At 27.3% G+C, this 19,154-nt stretch overlaps 2 protein-coding genes across 7 annotated transcripts; one reads left to right on the top strand and one right to left on the bottom strand.

Moving 5' to 3' along the window:
• Nucleotides 1-89: 89 nt before the first annotated feature.
• Nucleotides 90-17,790, bottom strand: LOC132934957 (uncharacterized). 6 transcript variants are annotated; one of them, XR_009663114.1, is made up of 16 exons: nt 17,715-17,790; nt 17,339-17,564; nt 16,861-17,133; nt 16,657-16,783; nt 16,447-16,596; nt 11,124-11,488; nt 10,930-11,061; nt 10,648-10,870; nt 10,355-10,579; nt 8,046-8,319; nt 7,468-7,615; nt 3,566-7,386; nt 2,969-3,133; nt 2,816-2,877; nt 2,665-2,739; nt 90-691 (listed from the first exon to the last, which is right to left on the bottom strand). XR_009663114.1 is itself a non-coding variant. In XM_061001399.1 (11 exons), the coding sequence occupies exons 2-11, from the start codon at nt 16,929-16,931 to the stop codon at nt 7,335-7,337; spliced, it is 1,767 nt and encodes a 588-aa protein (XP_060857382.1). In that variant the 5' UTR covers nt 16,932-17,133; nt 17,339-17,775; the 3' UTR covers nt 3,145-7,334. The 6 variants fall into 6 exon arrangements, 1 of the variants encoding a protein (XP_060857382.1); XR_009663113.1 differs by lacking the exon at nt 17,715-17,790 and adding an exon at nt 17,634-17,648; XR_009663115.1 differs by having other exon boundaries at nt 7,307-7,386; nt 17,339-17,775.
• On the top strand, nt 11,798-13,860 carry LOC132936329 (uncharacterized). Its single transcript, XM_061003040.1, has 4 exons — nt 11,798-11,828; nt 13,122-13,259; nt 13,494-13,691; nt 13,779-13,860. The coding sequence occupies exons 1-4, from the start codon at nt 11,798-11,800 to the stop codon at nt 13,814-13,816; spliced, it is 405 nt and encodes a 134-aa protein (XP_060859023.1). The 3' UTR covers nt 13,817-13,860.
• Nucleotides 17,791-19,154: the final 1,364 nt, after the last annotated feature.

A 19,154-nucleotide genomic window follows, 5' to 3' on the forward strand; every position in this document is an offset into this window, starting at 1 on the left:
ATACATTGAAATAATTATCAATACATTTATTTTTACCAATATTAACTTTGAACCCAAAACAAAAAAAAAAATAATATAATAATCAGAATTCTGTACAGGTTTAGGTTTTTATTTATAATTTTTTTTTATATTCGTTTTTTCATGTTAATGAAAAAAAAAACTTAAAATTAAAAAATAACATTTAGTAATAATAATTATGATATTTTGCTGTCCATTAATCAGAAGTTTAATGTACCAATGCCTTAAATAAAATAACATTTTTGTTTTAATTAATAATTTATATAATTTTAAATCTTTATAAAATTATTAACATTAGACTGTTTTAATATAAATTGAAATTACATCATTACTAGGATAAATAATATCATCAATATCTTAATAATTAAAAAATTAATTAGGTACCTACATACATTTTCATTTGAGCCCATAAGAGCAGATATACAAATACTGCATTTAACTTGAGATTATCATCCTAACAAAAGTACAAACCAAAAAAAAAAAAAAAACATTTATAAGCAATATAAATTATACACTTTAAGGAGAAGTTACTAAAATTTAAATCATTAAAAAATAAATATCACAACTATTAAGTAATTGTTTATCATCTTCACTATCAATCATGAACTCTAACATGAATAAGAGTTTTTTTAAATGTCTTGCGATTGTGATGTTATTAAAAACGCCTTGTGACCTAATAGTACAGAATAACAATTATAAATAATCATGGCTTATTTTATAAATATAAATGAATAATAATATATTAGTACCAATAACCTATGGTTTAAAATCTATTAAGATATTAAAATTATTAAAAGATAATTAAATATCAAATAACTAATTTTGAGTTGAGAATTAATAACTAGATTACTATTAAAGAACTTGAGTTTATTAATATATTTAGTAAAATCATTTACAAAAGCATTGATAACTTGAAAGTTTAAAGAATATGGTAGATTTTAATTTCCAAAAGCACCATAATGTTGGAATGCATGCAATTTTAATATGTATTTATAGCAATGTAAAACATCTGCAACAATTTAAATAGGAACTGGGTTGCTAATTTACAGTGGCGCAACTAGGGCTAAAATGTTGGATGGATGTAGGCCCCCCCCCCCCCCCCCCGTTATTACATGAAAAGTAACCCACCCCCCATATGTATATATTTACATAAGAATATAAAAAAATATATTTATTTACTCAAATTTAATTTTTCACAATGATAGTATACTATATCTGTGGTAATCAAAATAAAAATCACCGGACTACAATATTAGTTTATATTACTTACAAACACGTCATGAAAATGATTGAGCAAATATTTTTTAACGCTATAATTAGTGTAAATATCACATTAATAATATTTAATTACAAATATATACTTATAAGTTATAGTATAGGTATAAACTATACATATTAAATATCATTGAAAAAATTAAAAATCAAGTAGGTAGAGATTAAAGAAAAATTAAATTACAAAACAAATCTATGTTCAAAGTTTAAATATATATGTAGGTAGGTAGGTAATATAGGTACCTAACCTATATTAAATACAATTTAACTCAAGTATTTCTTAATATTTATATTATAATTTTCAGGCATTAACAATAATAATTTTTTTATACTCATTATATATTATAATATATCCCCAAAATAAAATATTACATTTCCTAATAATATTTTGAGGATAAACAAAATGTCAATATTAATAATTACTATTATTATTAGAAGACAATTTTACAAGGTTTCTTTATAGATACAATATTTAAAATATTATAAAATAAAAAATAAAAATATTTCGAATTATCGAAACGTCAAATAATCCAAATAATTATCAAATAAATAATCAATGAATGTACGTAGTAGGTACCTAATCTTTTAAAAAGACTATTACCATAATATGTTGTTTAAAATCGTGATATAAAACAAAATAATATAATTGTTAATTTTTGAAAATTATTTATTATATTTTAATTTTTTAATGAAAAGTAGGTATAGTACCTATAGTAGTAAGTATAATATAGTTGTAATTAAATATGATTAATATGATAATTATTACATTAATTAGCTTTTAAAAAATAATTGATCAATCAATTTCATGTACCTAGTTGTCAGTAACATATTGTAGTCTGGGGGTTCTTTTTCCTAGGGTCGGGGATTTTTCCCGGGATTGTTCGTTGGGTGATACAGGCATACAGCTAATGATATTTACCATATTTATCATAGGCAATATAAAATAATTGTAAAGTTTAAATAAAAATTAGATAATTTTACATTTTTTCCCCAAAAAAAAAGTAAGAAATACAGTTAAATTTTTAAAGATTTATTAATATTTTAGGAAACAAATGAATAATTTATTTTGCGGGCGCTATTACAAGTTTATCATAAAGAGTTTTATCAAATTTTAGTTCACTAGTTAGAGAACAACTATTTAACAACTATTCCAAATGATTTTACCTTGACTTTTACAATATTCATCTAAATCATCTACATTAGCAATATTAAATTTATGTAATAAATTAACTAAAAATACTTTTTTAAAACTATTTTATTTTTAATACTACATACTATGTATTTTTGTATTATCATGTATATAATTTTAAAAGCGTGTTTTAAATAGTGTAACAATTTCTAAAATTAAACTTAAAATGAACAAAACAAACTCACAGAAGAATCAACTGGTACATCACCCAGAATATTTATAGTATCCATACATTAGCTAGTTGACGCATGATCAGATACCTTAAATTTCATAAAAATGTTGTAAGTACACTCAGACATTTGTAATAACCTACTTAGATATATTTTTTTAATTTACCAGTGAAAAGTTGTTGTTTGTTTTGGTGGTATTAATATTGAATAGGATGGTGAAAAAGTTTCCTAATAATTTTGTTTAGCCAACAAAAATAAACGTTGTAATATTAATTTTATGATTTACTTTATTCATTAAATTTCTTAATCGGTATCTTACACGTTTCAATCATTGAACTATTTACTTGGTGTTAATAGTACACATTGAAGCAAATCCTATCAAAATGAATGAACCATATTTGGCTACATTTTTTTTGATGCTTTTTGTGTGCATATCATATTGTTTTCGATTTTAGATAGACTTTCTTCTTTCTTCTTTCTTCTTCTATAAAGCAAAGATTAATTTACAAAAATAAAATTTGAACGATTAAAATGATGTATTAAGTAAAATAATGTTAGTCTGTTATAGTTATGTAAGTACATTGTACATGGATATAGCAGTCTACACAATTAAAAAATATGTATTACATACAATGAAACATAATATATTAAATTAAAACCTTAAAAGAACAAGAACGTGTAAATACCGTGTGTCCGCGAAAACTGGGTACACTCTATAACTCAGTTACCTACATTACTCAATACCCAATACATATTTTAGGATTATGTCTGCGGTTGATTGATAGTCAGTTTCGTGTCCCACAAACAGAATTCAAAAATATGTTTAGGGTATTGAGTAATATGGGTAATTTGATTATACAATGAACCCTGTTTTCACGGCCACATGGTTATATTTTAAAAGAACATAAAGAATTACATCATTTCCAAAAGTCCAAAATACAAATATTATATAAGAAAAAATACGTAACAAATCAGTTATCAGTCCTGGAAAATATAATATTATCAGTACTTCTGCCATAGTGTCACGCCACGGTCAATAAATGTATCTATTAACCACGATGTAGAGAAGATAATCTTCTTCTCTAAATCGTGCTGTGGCTACGCACATAAGCGCCGCGCACTGCGCACAGCGTACTCTGGTTATTACTCAACTGGCTCAGGTACCAATGGGCAATGACTAAACTACGAACTCCACCTCCACTGACGACCCAGTCATATAACCCAAATATCGAGAAGATAATATTTAACGAGGCCCGAACACCAGACCGAATGTCCACACGGACGCCGGCCGGTCAAAAACTGTCGTGCCTCTCGTCAAATTGGTGACTTCAACGTGATCCATCGCTCTCTTATCGGCGGCCCGGCTAGTCCAAACCTGTTCAAACGCGTTAAAGGCTCGAACCACTGCCTCACCGCGATCATTTATGGCATATTGTGACGAGTAATATGGCGACGCACGTAAGCACCGCGCACCCGGGTTGTTCGCCTCAAATGGCGCGGGTACCGACAACTAAACCTCGAACTTCTCCATTGTCGTCTACCCATATATCGATAAGATATATAACGAGGCCTAACGGACGCCGGTCGGTCAAAAACGTTTGTGTCTCACGCCAATGTGCTATTAACCATGCTCCACGCCGGGATGAGCGATTAAAATACTGAATTATCAGAAGCAGTTGGTCGCCTTTCGGCTATTATTATACGGAAAAACTCCTCTATATAATTTATAAATAGTACGGTTGCACAGCAGCCTATTTTGGGTCACGACCATGATTTAAGATAATATGGTTGCCAACACGGACTAAGGGCCCGTATTACAATCGTTAAACTAAGGTTAAACCACCGAATTCGGCCGGTAAAATCAGTGGGTTAGGTTGAGCAAATTGTACGCTCAGCAGATCACGTTTAGCTCTGTTGGTTTAAAAATTTGAGTGAATTGACCTCTTATCAAATTTAGAAGAATATTATCTAGGCAATGACATAGGTTTTTTATTAAATTTTAATTTTTAAAGCGAGTTATGAGTACTTTAAGATGTACTAACAATTTACAATTTTACAATACTCATAACTGGCTTTAAAATTAAAATATAATAAAAAGCCTCTGTTGCCTGGATAATATTCTTACTTCTAAATTTGAATTCATTCTAATATTTAAATTAACGGAGCTACACGTGTTCTGCTAAGCGTACAATTTTGCTATGTTACGCACTTGTAAGACGGAGATAACATAATAGGTATGCGGGTGCGGCGTCCTCTTAATGCGACTATTGCGACTTATGATAATTTTGAAATTTTAAATTGTTTGTACATTATAAAATATTCATACCTCGCTTTAAAATTAAAATATTAAAAAAAATCTATGAGACTCACTAGATAATTCTCTTACTTTTAAATTTTATAATTGGTCATTCTAATATTATTATGTACCTATAGAGTTAAATAGATTATTCTGTAAATGTACAATTTGCAATGTCATGCGTTTGTAAGACAACGCGAGTGTGGATGAAGCCTCCTTTTAAGATTTACAAAAATAATATTATGAACTAGATGATGAATATAGGTAGCACTCGATTCATAGTTACCGTTTCCCTTACCCGTACAAGACCCCCTAAACCTTAAACGGCCACCAGCTCGTTTCCAGCCCGTTCTATCTTAGTACTCGGCCTTCGCAACCATAGTATCTATAACCATGATATTATAATATTATAATTTATAATGTACCAAATACTTTAAATGATGATACCAGAAGGCGGTGGTGAACAATTATTTGATATTTTCTCCTTATATCAGTGCTAGCAGAAATTATAATAAATACATGGTACCTACAGAGTTTTATGATTTTTGTTATTAGGGATATTGTTAAAAAATAATGATCCAAATTATTTGGAAATAAATCCTTTTATAGATTTATTCATTAATTAATTAAAAAAATTAATAGAGCCTAATTTCAAGTGTCAATATTGCGTTATACCTACCGGTTGTAAAACTTTTGGAAAACACTGGTTACGGAAAACGGAAGAATGATCTTTGATATTAGTATATTGGTATTTAGACATTGGTATTCACGGTATTATCATTTTAAAGTTTTTGTTTATATATATTCCGACGCAGTTTCGTACGACTTACGCGAATAGGTGAAAACAAAAAACTGCATATAATTCGTTGCATCGTAGCGCGGCAGACAGAGTGATCGGAATATAAATCACACACAACCACCGCACCATAGGCGTAGAATGGGGGGGAGGGTCTAAGGGGGCTACAGCCCCCTTGAAATATTGTTTAGCAGCCTCATTTAGTAAATTTTTTTTTAGTAAAATGTTTAGAATTTATGTTGTTTACATATGCCTATTTATGTCTACATAAATTCATCAGGCTACGCTTATGCACCGCCACATTCATGTAAGATACTAATGATTAATGCACGGACATAAGAAATAAGAATATATGAACACATCTACCATTCCTTGCTGCTAGGATCGGACTGGCGTATACTCTAGACTAGCAATAGCCAGTGAGGCTTCATGTCTGTGTAACTGTATGGGATGAGGCCCTTCATAATTTTAAAAACATAATAGCATGAACTAATTATTTAAAGAAAATTATAAAGTAGTGCAGTGCACTAGTGCCTATTTGATGGGGCTTTATGGGAACTAAATATGTGTTTGATGTTTATGTTATCAGCTCCAATTAATAATATTGTACGAGTTTGGACTTTGGGAGTATTTATTATTATAACTAAACACTCAAAATCTCTACTGGCTAGTGAAAATCCATCCAAAATATAATTTACCACTGTTACGAGTTATGAATCACAATTATTGTTTAATAGTAACACAGTTATTAAAATAATATATTAATACTCGAAGTAATAAGAATTTAATTTACAGTATAAGACAGAAAGCTGAAGGACTAAATCTGAAATTTTAATCAGTACTTCTAGGTAGTGTATTTAAAATACATAGAATACAAAATAATCTATACTCTATATGCAGGTAATATATAAACTATAATGAAATAGTTCCATAAAAAAAAGAAAAACATTTTGTTCTATTACAAAATTAACTCAGATTTAGAAAATATTTAAACTATAAAATAATAATATTTTATGTGTGAAAAACTTTCCAAAAATGAAATAGTAATTTAGTACCCAGTCCGACCCTGCCTTATACAGGTTACTAAATGCCAACATTGATAGAAACAGATGTGCCTGTGCATATGAAAATAAAGTGCAGCTATTTTTTTCTAACAATGTTAAATCCTAATCCTCTCTCTCGCTGATATCAGTTCATTTCTTTTAAAGGTCAAGTGAAATGATATTTATTAAATAAAAAAAAATAATTTAATTTCAAAATATGATTTGCTTTATGTGTAAAATATAAACATACGTCTAATTGTTTTTATTTTGGCATTATTTTGATTGTTTGCTACTTCATAAAAATATTTTTATGCCATTAAACAATACATTTTAGGGTTAATAATTAATTATTAACAAAAATTTAAAATGTTGTTGTTTTATGCTTAGGCTATTTAAAAAATACAAAAAAATAATTGTAAATAATAAAGATACATTAACATAATAAAACATATCAAATATCAAAAAAAAATTATGTGCACAGAATAGTAATTTAAGAACATGAATATAAAAACACGCACATACCCTGTCATTTTTTTCCCTAACTATAAAATTATTCATCATCATTAATGACAATAACTCCTTCATCTTTCGGATCATACTCCCTTAAAAACAAAAAAATAAATCAAAAAATTGAATTTGCATTTTATGTGTTATTAACAATAAATTAAATAAACAATACATACAAGAATTCCTTCTTAAGTTTTTTAAACTCTTCTATCATAGTACTTTTTAAATCTGATTCCAAGCACCGTAATGATGCCTTGTAAATTTCTTTCACATAATTATGAGAACCATAGATGCATTCAAAACGGATGCAATCGGTCCATACATCTGTATATGTAATCAATTTAAAATTAGCTTCAATTATATTGTAGGAAAATTTCAAAGACTTCTCGCCAATTCTCATTATTGGTAAAAATTAAATTGTTGGTAAATGGCTTTTTAAATTATTGAAAAGTTTCTCTAGGATTATGTTTATATTTTTTCATAAGGTACAAAAAGCGTATTATAATTTTTTTATTGTTTTATTTCACATAAACCTATCACACTAACTGTTTAATGAATTCTTACATTTTACAATAAAACAATACAATAATGAATATTGAAAAAGCTAAAAAAAATATGGGTTTATAGAGATTTTGATGTTCAGTGCCTTTACACAAATTATAGAACTGAAATTTATACTAGATGGCGCTTTATAAAAAAATTGAAATTTTGCCGTTAATGAGTTTTGGCAGTAAGCCGAAAATTTGATACTCACCAATTTCTGTGTCGCCAAAAGTATTGCATACTTCGTTATACAATTTTCTTATAGTTTTTAATTTGGTAAATCCTGAGGTCTGATTATGTTCAAATGAAATCATGGACTTATACAACTGTTTACATTCTGGTTTTAAGTCTTTGAGTTTAATGAACAATTCACGAGTTGATAGTATTCCATTGTGAACAACGTTCCATTCTAAATATTTAGGCCTGATTATAAAATTGATTTCCGGAAATGGAAAATGTGATCCTTCGTGATATAATTGTTGGAGCTAAATATAAATAAATACTGTTATGAAGCAACTATATATATTACAGAGAAAAAATAATTTAATAATTTAATCTCAATATAAAAATCAAACACTTATAGATAAGTATTGAGTATGGCCTGCTATCAGCTGATATCTGCTATATTGGAAGAGTAAAAATTAAAAAATTTACTGCAAGGAATTATTGTGACATAAGAAATAATTTAGTTAAATGTTACTGAAACATGTTTATATGTAAAGATTTAACTATATAACATTTTGGATCATAAAATATATTTTACAAGGATATCACAAAATGCCAGAGATAACTAGGAAAATAAAAAGTTAATTTATTAAGAACTTAATTATATAGACAATGGTTCTAAAAAATATATAATAAATATTAAATTTATAATTGTCAATTAGTACAGGGATGGATTGGGCCATTAGGAAATCTTTGATTGACCATGTACTAACTAGTTGACAGTCTGTGAGGTCACTGTGTGCACTACCGAACTCTACGGCTGTAGCTTAACTTACATCAATTAGGTATAGACGGTTTTAAACTTTGTTTCTTCTTGGTATCTCATAATTTATTTACATATCAAAAATTTAAATTTACAAAACAATAAACTAGAGAGCAATAAGTCAATAGCTAATATGAATAATAAATATTACTATAACAATATATCAGAAACTGAATAATAAGTATTAACAATAACTCTAATCAAAAAATCAACCTCAGCAAAATCTATAATACATTTTATTGTTAAAGCCGTTAAAGGTTGATTTTATGATTAAGGTGTTAATCAGTTTCTTTTAAACTAATATATTATAATATTGTATTATAAATATTGTCTATTGCTACTGGTAAGATATGTTTTGGTACATAAATAAATAGTCATAGTGTAATATTTTCAAATAGCACCTACATATTATGTATTTCAAGTAGACCATGTGATTTTTAACAAAAAATTACATCTAATAACAACTAATTATCTGTATATTATCTTATATATATCTATGCAAACATCACTAATATATTATAATATAATTATTTTTGTAGGAACAACAAACACACCATAAAACTTAACTTTTAAAGGGCTAAAAAAAATTACCACCTTCGGTGTTGTACACTTGTCCCTACAAGCCCCCGACAATACATGACTGTTAGAGGGCCACTAAAAACTTATTTTCCTGGGCTGGTCCGAAATTCCAATTAGTTCCTGATTAAGTATTATATATTTATTAAATAAATCAAGTACTAATCAACTTTGTATTTACAATTTTAAAAATGCTACAAACTTATGTTATTATTCTTAATTTTTTAAAATCTGATTTTATTGTATAATATTAATATCCATTAATAGTTATTATATTTTAAAACAGGAAGGACTGTGAATTGCATATGAACAATGTTTTTCAATATGTCTTATTATGAAAACCATCATGTTATATCATTTATTGTTAGTAAGTTGTTATAATATGATTATTTTACAAAATAAATTATATTTTAACAATTAATTTATTTTACATATTAAGAATATTATTAATCATATTAATGATAATATATTTATACTGAGTTAGACATATTTTAAAATTAAGTACAAAATATGTATTATATTAAATATATTAATTCATAAATATTATGATCTTAACTTTTTTTATTTTAGTTATAAAAAAAGTTGAATATTCTGAAGTTTACAGTGTTAAGTTATTCAGTGACTAAAATATTAATAAAAGGTTATAATCAAAATGCAATTACGCGTTATATCATTATCAACATAGTAAGTTTAAAATAAAAATACACTAGCCAGTAGAAATTAATAAGTTACAGAACTATGATATGGTACATATCATACTATACACAAATAAATTTAGGGCAGCAATGTAGATATCATGTAATATATGCGTTATGATCACATTGGTCAAAAAAATCAAGTATCAACTGTAATAGTATGTAAGTTAACAGGATAACTGTTGACACAAGAGTTTCAATTGACTAATTTTGAGTAGGTTTATCATTGAGAAATCATCAAAATATTAATACTTATTTTACCAATTTTGGATGAGTGTTCCCCATGTATAAAATTAGAATCTCCCATAAAGGCATTGATTTGTTTTTTAAAGCCCGAACACCGTCTTGAAAAGCTTCAATACCCATTTCAAGACTGTCGTAGTTCAAATAATATGATATTAAATTAATCCAGAGTTCAAGATCATCTTTTATCACCTCAACTGCTTTTCTCATTATTTTATCGTAATCTTGAATTGTGTTATCAGCCTGAATACAAATATACAAACAAATTGTTATTTAAATTAAATAATTGTAGTTTATAAAAATGTACTTACCCAATAAATGTATTGTTCAGCTTTATATAATGCTTTATTATCATGAGCTTCTTGAAAGGCTCTTTCCATTGTTTCATTCATAAAATTTCTGATTGTTTCTTTTTTCATGCGATAAGATTTTCGAATTTCTATAACATGATCAATATAAAAGTTCCATAACTTATGTTTATTTTCTAGTGGTAAATTTTCTTTTAATCCATCTTCATAGGTTTTAATGCAGTTTCTATGAAATAAATAAGTAAGTATCATAAAAATATATTTTTTAATTGTTTGGATACTGACCTAATACCATTAATATAATTTTTATCATAGCGTAATTGCTCAGTCTCCTTATGATAGATAAAACCGTCAAAATGAATTTTTGCTAATTTTTGCCACATTAGTTCACTATGCCTATACTTCTTAACCATATCTCTAAATACAAATAATATATTTATAAGAATTTATGTTAAATTGTACTAAAAATGAATCAATACCTGACTACATTGCATTGCAGTTCTCTAACTGCACTTAATTTTATTGCTCTGTCCAATAATATAAAATGAAATTCGATATCACCTTCAAAACGTTTTATTAGGCGTCTATATTTTGCAATAGCAATTGGAAGTGAGGCTCCTGCAGTCTTTTCTAAATGTTGTACTTCTACCCAGAACTCTTCTACATATAAATTTTTACAATTTTTGTGATATTTTAATCCTTTTGCAAAATATCGTCTAGCTGATTCAATATCATTTCGGTCATCAAATGCATATGTTGCTGCAGTTAAATACACTTCAGGGTCATTATGGTATCTCGACATGAGTGTATTCAATATGATGCTACATTTAGTAATAAATAATATCTGAAATAAAAGTATAAAATTATTAAATAAATATTTCATAATGAATAAACAAATTCACCGTTAACTATTTAATTTTAATTCAACATTAAAATGGAAATATGCTAATACATATTTCAATGGTTATTTAAATTGTTGCTTTCCATTATCTCACAAACATGACCCAATACCGCACAAAATATATAACCCAATAGCAAACACAAAAATAGTATACGACACAAATTTATAAAAATATATAGCCTAATTCTATTAACAAATTATTAAAAAATTAATATTCACTAAAATAACATATAGCATGACCCCCCTTCCCATATGACCATCCTTGATGGATATATTTTAACAGGTATAGTATACTATGTACTTTTGGAATTCACAATACATATACATAGTATATATAAGTAAGATTTGTGATTGTACACGGTATTTTCCAACTATAAAGTTGCTTAAAATAGGTATATAGATAAAATTGACAATTCTTAATTAAAATTGTTAATTTTTATATATTTTTAATTATACTATGGAAAAAAACTACATAGATTATTTTTGTGATGTGATTATATATTTTTAATTATAGTATGGATAAAACTACATTAATTAATTTTTTGAAGTGCTCTGCCCTCCTAAGCCAAAAGGCAGTAAGTGACAAGATTTGAAAAATGAGTTTATTATATCAAATTAATCGTTATTTTAAGGCGCATTTTTTGATTCCTTAGGAAAAATACCGTAAATGCAATAGTTTTTGTAATAAACGTGGTTAACCAAATAAGTTTTTACAAATATATGAATGTTACTAAGCAAAAAAGCAGTATCAAACACATGCTAAGCAAAAAGGTAGTAACTGACCACAGTATACGGTAATTTTGCATAGTATTGCTCAAATACGTTATTTTTGTTTAGTATTGACATAGTATTGATGATAATTTTCTAGCCGTATCACACAATATCATATTATCAAACATTATAATAATTTATTAACATACAACTGTTAACTGCGATTAAAGATATCTTTAACCGTGCTGTTAACATTCTGGTTGTTATTAATTCTGTGATTGTGGTTTGGTACGGTAAACGTTTCCATGTTTTTCGGAGATTCAGACTTCAGATCATAGGTAAACAAGACCCCAATCAGCTGTCGAGTGTCGCTTCTATGGTTTTTCCCATCGACTATTATATATTATTATCATGGTTGTGCTATTAATAAATGTTGTTTATTTTAATATTATATTATTTTCATGTTTTAATATTTGCAGTAGGTACGTTATAACTTATTACTTATTAGTTATCAATGTTATTATCATTATCTCCAATCGTCCAATATTGTACAACACGTAATACGTTTTAATATGTTATTATTGTAACACAAGTCACGATTAATATTATATTGAATTAATTTAGTTACCTATCATGAGAGTATTTTTATACTTAACATAATAAACGTGAATATTATAGTCTGATACTCTATTACAATATGGTGTTGCATAGAAAAAAGATATTCAAATTGGCAGAATTGGAAAACAATAAAAATGCATTGGTGAAAAAAACAAATATAAAAGGTTAGTTAAAATTGTATTTAAAATAGTTTTTAATTTATTCTCTGAAGTCTGAATGTTAACTTATTATTTAAATTTATTTACAGACAACTTGGATGTTATCAGAAGCGATGTTTTTTCTAGTTATGATTTACCTCTACGATCACATCATTATCAACATGAAGATTTGAATAATGTCATTAAAACTGATATTGTTGAATCATCTAATAATCTCAAGCATACAGGTTAAATTTTAACTTGATAACTTGTGTTAATATATTCATTAAACATTATAATTTACATTTTAAAGTTAAAATAGGTATTAAATAATCTTTTATCTTGGTTATCTATAATATATTACCTATTTAGTAATCATTTAATTAAAAACATATTTGTCCAGTCAATAGTAATTAAATTGCTTATTGTATTAAAGTTAACTCAAATCAAATATAAAAAATAATGTATTTTAAAAAATATAGACACTTCCTTGAACTCTATATTGGAAGACTCGGATAAAGATAAAGACTACATACCACCTGGTGAAAATAAGAGACGTTTGGGAGAATTTGATGATGACTTAGAAGTTAAAGTAATCAATAATGATTCAACTGTAGATATGCATTATTCAGATAATGAACAAAATATTGTATCTTTGATGGACTACCTGTGTGATAAAGGTAACGATTTTACTATTCTAGAAATTAATATGTATCATTGAGAAAACTATATTTAATTATTAATTGTTTTTCCTTATTATTATTTAGTTTGTCAAGCACCATTACCATCAATCATAGTCAAGTAGTGAGACAGAGTATTCAGTTGAACTTTATACAAAGTCTGAGAAGCAAACAAGAAAATGTAAAAAGTTCAAAACTAGTGTTTAAAAAAGAAAAGATATTAAAAAAAAAAACTGCATTAAAACCTTGTGATGTAAATAATTGTAAAAAAAAAAAATGTATTACTAATATATCTGAAGAGAAACGCTATGTAATTAATGATCAATATTGGAAGATGGATGCTAATCAAAGAAAACAATTTATTTTGAATGTATGTATACCAACAAAAGTCAAACGGAGATCAGTTAATGCAAACATTAACCGAAAAAATAAAACATACATTTATCTCTTAACTGATAACCATTATAAATGTTTTGATGTGTGTAAATGGTTTTTCTTAATGTTAGAATTAAAAAAAAAATATTGATAAGGTAGTATACAATGTACTCATAAAACTCCTCTAGGAAATATTATACCTGAACTTGTTAAAAGAAGTCATGAGACTCACAATAAATATCAATTTAATGATCTAATTAATGAACATATAGTCATTTCACCCAACAATTTCTCACTATAGGCGCGAACATGCTCCTAATGTTTGTTATTTGCCCAGTGATGTCAACGTTTTAATGGTACATCAAGACTTTTTAATCAAACATCCAAATCAGAATATATCATATAAATTATACAGATGCAAATTGAAAGAAAAATAAACATTCTTTTACTAATTTAGGACATGAAGAGTGTGAACAATGTGAACAATTCAAGTTACATGAACACAATAAAAATTCAATTCAAGAAGACTGTGAAACATGTATTACATGGAAAAAATATGAGACAAAGTATACAGATGCTAGAAATCTGTATAAAATACATTCGAGTCAGAAAGATAATATTAATGATTGTGTTACAGTTTCTGCAGATTTACAAAAAGTAATTATGCTTCTAAAAGCTGAAATGTTTAAAAAAAGTAATTTTCATAAGGCGTATAATTGCATACCACGAAAGTTTTGTTCCTGTTGGTTGTAATTCCAATATTAAACCACTAGCTTGTATTTGGCACGAAGGAACTACTGGGCGAAACAAAGAAGATATCATAAGTATGTTATGCGTTTAGAAAAAAACATAGAGATATTTCAACTCATCAAATTTGGCTGGATAATTGCACCAGTCAGAATAAAAATTGGTGCCTCCTAACATTTCTTGTTTATATTGTAAACTCGTGTGAAGTATCCACTAATACAATTAAAATATACTACTTTGAACCAGGACATACATATTTGAGTGATGATAGTTTTCATCATCAGGTAGAATTGGCAAAAAAAAAAATAAAAAAAGACATACGACTTTAATGATTTTGAACATGCTGTTAAAAGTTCAAACAGTGGAAAAGTTAATGTGAACGTAATGGATCATACATCATTTTATAGTTGGAAAGATTTTAAGTCAGTTCAAAAGTTACAAAAAAAAAATCGTATTTTATTGAAGGATATCGTATGCATTAAAGCTGAAAGAGGAAAATTTATTTTGAATTTTAAAACTAAATTAACTGATACAGAATATCAGGAATTGGATTTTCTGTGCAAGAAAAATATGAAAAAAGATGGAATTCCTATTGTTTTACCAAAAATAAAACCATGCGGTGTTGCCAGAGAAAAGGTTGAGAGTATACTTCAAAATTTAAATCAGATTCTTCCAGAAAACCGTAAACTGTTTTGGTAAAATCTTGAATATTTGTAAATTGTAAATACAATTATACCTAACAAGTTTGTTTGATTATTTTTAAAATGTTCATTAATTTTTATATTAATTTTAACATGTTTTTAAATGTTAATTGTTAATTTTAAATGTTACATAATTATATTATTTTCCTAAAAGTTCATATTTTTATTTCTTTATTATTATTTTTTTTAAACATGAGTATTTCTTTTATTTTATGTTAAATAAAGGCTTGTTATTTACATAAATTTGGTCTAATAAAAAAACAAAAATAAATATGTATTCCTAAGCAAAAAGTATGTATGCGCTCATACTGCATTTTCCCTCTGTAAACAATAATATTAATGTCTGACAACACAAAGCAAAAAGTATGTATATGCGTTTTAAGGTGTTATGAGGTATCTTAGAGTTTATCCATGTGTATTATTGGATTCTACAGGATTAGTTATTTAAAAATCAATAATTTATTATTTAATTTTTATAATATGATAAAAATAACAAGATGATTCAGAAAAAGTTATTTTTCTCAAAACTACTTCATTGTTAATTACTGCCTTTTGGCTTATCAGGGCAGTGCTAATATACTACGCAGTCTACTATGTACTGTAGACTGCACACTAGAGCAGAAACAAGATGGTAGTCCACATAGCGTACAAGAGCGACACCAAAATTATTGTATTATAAAGTAGGCTTTGGAGATTTTCCAATAATTTTTAGTCAATAGAAAAATTAAAAAACATCTGATATATTTAAATTTAAAACTATGATGCTGTATTCTAGTTGATTTGCATGCATGTGGAGAAAAACAAAATAACTTGTATTTCTCGGCATGCGGGCAACACTATACATGCGATACAGCATGGCCAGAATAGAAACCGCACGTACTCCCCCTGCATCAGCTAAGACATTACATAAATGTTGTAATTTGTTCACTTACATTATTTGAACAGAACTCAATATATTCTGACAGTGAAGTCTTTAAAACAGGAAACAAATGAAACATTTTGGTGTACATATCATTGATACGATTTGATAAAATGGTAAGTATTTCAGTGTTAAGACACTCCGAGTTTTCTTTCAGTTCTTGCTATAAAATAAAAATAGATAATTATAATAATTTAATTAATATCAATTGTTATAACCTTACTTCAATTTTAAGTTGACACGTATCCAGCATATTTAATTCAATTTTTATTTGTTTCAAAAATTCTTCTCTGGTGGCCAATCCAAGTGTAATTTTCTGATTAAGCGATTTACGATTATTGTTTATCTTTCTTAAATGTAAAAATCAAGTAAAACAAATAAAATAAAAATAAAATAAAAAATACTGGTTTAAGAAATGTATGATTACGTTAGTTCTTCGCATTCTATTATGCTATGAGTTTTCATAAAATTAACTTCAGATTCCATTTCAACGGGCATGATGTGAAACAATTTCTTTATTAACTGGTCACAACACAAAACCGCAATGCTTCGAGTAGAATGTGCAACAAATTAACGAGTCCAAAAAGTTGTAGTAGGTAACAATAAGATACCACAATTTTAGCACGAGATCAATAATAATCAGATGTCAAACACCATTATGCTAAGTGTAGAGCTTTGTTCTGACAGCTAGACAGTGGTACTAGAATTGAATTAAATTATTTCATAATTTTATCATACCTATAATATCATATATTTCATAACAAATATTTAGATCCTTTGCAATAAAACCGTACGTATAAGACATTAAATCTTATTTTGGACAATGGGTAAAAATCATTAGAATAAGGCATGCGGAGTTTCGAAAAAATTTACAAAATATGTAAACAAAGTACTTTAGTACTTACCTCAGTGCAGTGTTCAAATAACCGTGTTTGCCGTTTTGTCAAAAACTGGTCGACATTACGAACTATGATCGTGTTTGTGATCGAGAAGGCTTAATGTTATCTTCTAGTTCTTGAATGGAATCCCAGTATTTTACATAATATTGCTATGTTAATTCACATTTGAGGATTGAGAACAGTCAGCGTCTCATAGCCGGCACATACTTCGTACCTACTTTAAAGCGATGGACTAGAACACAATAATCATTGTTATTATTGGTTAGATTCCATTACTATCGTCATAGTCTCATGCATTTACACGTTTTGAAGCTCAGAATTTTTGATCAGACAATTAAAAAAAAATATATCTATTATAATTGATTAAATTATATTCCATTACGTTTGAATGTTTAGTTCACGGACTAGGAATACGGTTAGTGGCGGCGGCCGGCGGTGGCGTCGTCGTAAAAATGTGTTGTTGTTGGCTACCGGCTACCACGGTTATCTACAGATAAACAACTGATAACCTCGCTACCTCTACAAACGCAGATAATAACCAAATATTCCAAAATGTCGACATTAACCATAGACCTTACTAACTAATTAAAACGTTTAATTTTAATTTTTTAACTGAACTAGTAAGTTAACTAGTTATTTAATTTTCTTATTGAAGGTTGTACTTTGTACTTTATTATTTTTTTTATATTATTAGAGCTGGTTAGTGTTTAATGGAAAATGCCCGTTTCCCGTACATGACGTACATCTGTCGACTGTCATAATATGTTATTATCTATCACAACCCGCGTCTCTTTTGATGGGTACCTACCTATCATACTTAGTACACTATTTGGTTCCCTATAGTTCCAACTCGCAAGTCGCAATCATAAATCATGATATTATAAACATTAAACGTTTTAAACGTAGGTAATGAAAAATGGAATCGTAATAAATATGATGGTTGTTATCCATATAAGCCATAACGAGTAAGCGGGTAATATATATTATGTTTAGTAGTCAGTAGGTACTTCGTTGTCGTATTTTTAGGTGGTTTCCAAATCCGAGCTCAACTGCTCAAGAATGATAAAACCGTATTCGTTGGATGTGTTCAAAAAACTGCAGCTCTATAAAGTGTTTTTTTAAAAACTGATTTGAACATTAATAGTTCAATTTTAATTTGTGTGAATAGCAATAACGCGCATCGAGGAATTAAAAATGTTATTTCTGTGAAAAAATCAAAAATTTAACGCTTGCTCAAAATTTTTCATTCTCCGTAATGTATACAGCACTGAATTAACCTAGGGAAGATTATCTAACTAGAACAATTTGAAACCACCGAGTATTCAACAGTTCATCTAAACCAAGTTAGTCTAATAGAAAAGTGAATCAATTAAATTTAAATAAATTGACTTATTAACAAATTAATAACCGTCCCTACTTAACATTCTAACCAAATACGACAATTTTTACAGAAATGATACAGTTTTAAAAAAATGTGACTTTTAAAGCGATAAGACATTTTCGATTTTTATTAATTATTGTCTAATGTTTTGCTAGATCAAATATCTTGAAAATGCATTCAAGGTTCCACAAGTTATTTATAATTTAATTTTTAAAAAAAAGTTGATCGTGAAACCACAATACTTTTTATAATTGTTTTAAATTAGAATTTTTAAGTAACTCATAAAAACTTTTATTTCATAGCTTACATTTGAAAATTACGAATTCCCATCCATTGATATCTGGTTTTGTGTCTGTCATCACCTTTTAGGACAGTAAAAATGCTTAGATTTTCTTCAACAGTATCTTTTCTGATAGGAAAGTGAATCTAGTTGGTACTTTG

The sequence above is a fragment of the Metopolophium dirhodum genome, chromosome 1, assembly GCF_019925205.1.
Source record: "Metopolophium dirhodum isolate CAU chromosome 1, ASM1992520v1, whole genome shotgun sequence".
Lineage (NCBI taxonomy): Eukaryota > Metazoa > Arthropoda > Insecta > Hemiptera > Aphididae > Metopolophium > Metopolophium dirhodum.